The 3919-nt window shown below is 41.9% G+C and overlaps 1 protein-coding gene across 1 annotated transcript; it reads left to right on the plus strand.

The window, feature by feature from the left end:
• Positions 1–281: 281 nt before the first annotated feature.
• On the plus strand, positions 282–3346 carry LOC119284733 (5'-3' exoribonuclease-like). The gene is made up of 5 exons (XM_037563895.1): positions 282–655; positions 1322–1446; positions 2071–2385; positions 2474–2643; positions 2752–3346. Exons 1-5 carry the CDS (start codon positions 374–376, stop codon positions 3135–3137), a joined length of 1278 nt encoding a protein of 425 aa, XP_037419792.1. The 5' UTR covers positions 282–373; the 3' UTR covers positions 3138–3346.
• The last annotated feature ends 573 nt before the right edge of the window (positions 3347–3919 follow it).

Consider the following 3919-nt stretch of genomic DNA (forward strand, 5'->3'; position numbering starts at 1 on the left):
GGTGCCTCGACGACGAAGGTGATGCTGCAAGCACCATGCTCGATGGTGTGATGGGGGGAGGGGGGGCGATATCAGAGGGAGGGGGAATGGCGAATCAAAGACAACACAACGAATGCGCGGAATGCGACTGCCCGAGGGCTAGGCCGGCCATCCAAAATAACAGTAATGTCATGTATAGTACATTAAGTAAGATGAAAATAACTGGATCCGAGACAAACCGAAATCATTAAATTCAAATTTAAAGTACACGGCCGATGAATCTCTATTTGCCAAGCCGGGACCCGGGAGCATCAAAAGAACCTTCTTTTCTTCTCTCACCTTCCTCCCCCTTGACCGAAGCCGCTTGGCCCACTCCAACCTCCCAAACCCTGCCATGGGAACCAAGAAGAAGACGAAGCCGAGCAGGGGCAGGAAGAAGGCGAAGACCAGCGCTGACCAGGCCCTGGCGCTCGACTACGTCCGCGCCTGGGCGCACCCCACGCCCCCTCCGGAACACTCGACGGCCGATGCCGCGGACGGCTTCCTGCCGCCCCATGCCGCGCGCATGGCCTCCGGCGGCGGAGCCAACGTGCTGTTTGAGCTTCACTCCCATTCCAACCATAGCGACGGGTTCCTTTCCCCCTCCGCTCTCGTCGAGCGCGCCCACCGCAACGGGGTTAGTCGGTCCCTATCCTCTCCTCTGCTTGCGCGGCAGGTGTTTGAGAAAATGCGTGCGAGGTTCGGCTAGCGTTTTCTGTCCTGTGCCGTGTAGGTTCTCCCTGGAAAATTATCCCATCTGCAAGTTAACAATACAAGCATTGTCTCCTGATCGTTCGCCACATGTATAGCATGCCTATTGGTTTGATTTTGGTTAGTAGAAGCCTCATAGGCTTGTATTGTTAACTTGTTTAAAATGCTGTACTGGAGCATCTTAGAGGAAAGTCTGTGTGTCCTCTCAAAGCTTTATTCGGCCTTCAATAATTGCGTTATTCCATCAAAGTTAAAAAGACAAGACAAAGAAGATAATAGAAGAGATAATGCCTGCGGTATGGGCACACTGACACCACCAAAGTTAATTGAAGTGGTGATCTGCTGACTGCGTTAGGTAGTTCACAATGTGATTATTGTTGTCTTTAACTTTTTATCTCTCAGAAAGCAGAAAACATCAATTGGTTTAATTCCATTTTTCTTCTTCTCATGGATCATTTCCGGGTGCAATATATCTTATTTCCACAATGTTTCTGTTACGGATGTCTGCCAGGTTTAGTGTTACTGTTATATGGTATCACACTTTTGATTGTTGAAAAATAAGAATGATTAAATTATAAATGCCGGTATGCAGGTGAAAGTTCTCGCCCTAACAGATCATGATACCATGGCTGGTATACCGGAAGCTATGTCTGCAGCTCATAAATGTGGCATAAGAATAATTCCTGGAGTAGAAATTAGTGCACTACATTCTCCACGGTAAGAGCCTTTTTTACTTTGCTTACAAAGGCATTTCTCATGTTCAAAGTGAAAATAAACAATACAGTGATATATTTTTAGAGAAAACATTACAATGCAACAAATCAGTCAGCATATTGCATAAATACCCTCGTCGTTTAGAACTATGATTGTCCAAAGTTGCAGCTACCTTGTTTCTGTATGGGAGGGTTTATTCATGTTACTTATCGCTCAGCAAAGCCATAAATCTAGAGCCTGAAATTGATAAATTTGCTCATGAGCTGGTGCACTTATTGCATAAAGAGGTATCATTTAAAGTGAAATATATGAGTTAAATCAGTTTTTATTAGCAGCCATTTGCTGTTTTATCTGGACAGAATGCTGATCCCAAGAATTGTCGTTTGTATAGATCAAAATTTATCACCTCTTAAATGATCCTTTTAGAAACACCTTGCTCCTTTCATGTATGTCATATTTATATTACTGATGATCATTGATCAAAAGTCAAAACATATTTGTCTGACGTGATATAAGTGATTTCTGTCAAAATAACGATACATTGGCCAGTATTTTATGCCGTTCACTGTACATATGTTGCCTTTTGCCCTTTGGGCCTTAACTTCCCCTGAAACTATTGTCTAAAAGGGAAATTCCTGGCGCTGGTGAACCTGTTCATATTCTTGCATACTATGGTATGTGTGGCCCATCAAGGTTTGATGAGTTGGACAGCATGCTCTTGAACATTAGAAACGGGCGATACCTACGCGCAAAGAATATTCTGGCAAAGCTAAACAGTTTGAAGATGCCAATAAAGTGGGAGCGTGTAACTAAGATTGCTGGTGAGGGAGTGGCACCTGGTCGACTCCATATTGCAAGGGCTTTGGTTGAAGCAGGTTATGTAGATAATGTCAGGCAAGCGTTTAATAAGTATCTTGGTGATGATGGCCCTGCATATGCCACGTAAGTCATACAAGTAATACTTCATTCCACTGAGCATTTCATGCTGAGAAAAATGCTTAGTGAACAACTGTGCGTGTATTTTCTGCAGAGGGAGTGAACCATTTACTGAAACTGTGGTGCAGATGATTAGCCGTACTGGAGGTATATCTGCATTAGCCCACCCATGGTCATTGAAGAATCCGGATGCCATCATTAGGTCCTTGAAAGGTGCTGGTCTTCATGCTATGGAGGTTTACAGAAGTGATGGGAAGGTTGATGGTACGTATGTCGCTTGCACAGTTGTAGTACATAAATAGGTGATTCGAAATAAAAGGAGATACTCCTATCACATGCCAAATACTTATTTCGTTAGCATTAACTCTTCAGGGTTTAGTCAATTAGCTGAGAAGTATGGACTTCTGAAGCTTGGAGGTTCAGATTTTCATGGAAAAGGCACGAAAGACGAGACTGACGTTGGAGAAGTTAAGCTTGCTATTACAACTTTATCGTCCTTCTTGGAGATGGCTCGGCCTATCTGGTGTAGTGCAATGAAAGACATCTTACTGAAGTTTGCAGAGGAACCATCTGCTGCCAATCTAGGGAAGATACTTAAGTTTGGACAACTTTCAAATTCTGATGGCTTTGCACCAATTGATAGTGGTACAGATGTTGTTAATCTCTGCTTATCTTCATGGTTAAGTTATGATGATATGGAAGATATTGAGCTTGAGGAAGTACGATCAAAGCTTGTTTGCTACGCAGCAAAAACATAACATCAACTACATGACCATGTGCAACAATGTATTTTTCCCTATCCGGAATGTGCTCCTCAACATACCCACATTTTACTCTGTTCTTTTAACAGCCCATCAGAGCTTTTTTTTTGTTTGTTAGCTGATGATGTTGCTGAAAGTAGAAAATATATTGAGTGGGTCATTAATATTTTAACAAGGAATTCCTACTCCTGGATGGTAATTAAGTACACTCAAATAGGCACCATGAGAGCATGCAAGTATGCAACTGTTTCTTTAACGAGCATATCACCTGTCTATAACCGCACGAATCAAGCACATATCAATTACTCTACTAGCGCAGTTTCATTTTCAAAATCATATTCATTGTGCATCTTCAGTATCTTATATTGCAGACATTTTGGAATGGGGACTATCCTGGTTATTTATGTAGTTCCAGTCAGTGTCTAACACACAAGTTCTCTTTGAGGAATTTGGCCTTTAATGTGCTTTTCAGTTAATACTTGTGACCATATGCTTTGCTAATAAATTCGTGGAACTTCACATAAGATTTCCTTACAACTGTAGTTTTTTTTAGTGAAATGAATTTGATTGGCCAAATAAGTTCCGTACAACTTAGCTTCTTATTCAACGTAATCTAAGGGGCAAGGTAGCTCTACAAATAACTCAAGTGTTGCTGTATGCAAATAGGTTCATGGAATCCAAGCTTTTATCATTATATAACATAATAAAGCTATCAGATAATGGATATTCATTTCTGCATGATGTATGCTCATTGGGCATAATTTAAATGACCGGCCATG

Source organism: Triticum dicoccoides, chromosome 4A, assembly GCF_002162155.2.
Source record: "Triticum dicoccoides isolate Atlit2015 ecotype Zavitan chromosome 4A, WEW_v2.0, whole genome shotgun sequence".
NCBI classification, from domain to species: domain Eukaryota; kingdom Viridiplantae; phylum Streptophyta; class Magnoliopsida; order Poales; family Poaceae; genus Triticum; species Triticum dicoccoides.

Excerpts from the sequence above, each read along its gene's own strand:
- LOC119284733 (XM_037563895.1), top strand. The coding sequence starts at position 374 with ATGGGAACCAAGAAGAAGACGAAGCCGAGCAGGGGCAGGAAGAAGGCG. Across the intron at positions 1,447-2,070 it reads AGTGCACTACATTCTCCACG|GGAAATTCCTGGCGCTGGTG; the intron begins GTAAGAGCCTTT and ends ATTGTCTAAAAG. Across the intron at positions 2,644-2,751 it reads AAGTGATGGGAAGGTTGATG|GGTTTAGTCAATTAGCTGAG; the intron begins GTACGTATGTCG and ends TTAACTCTTCAG.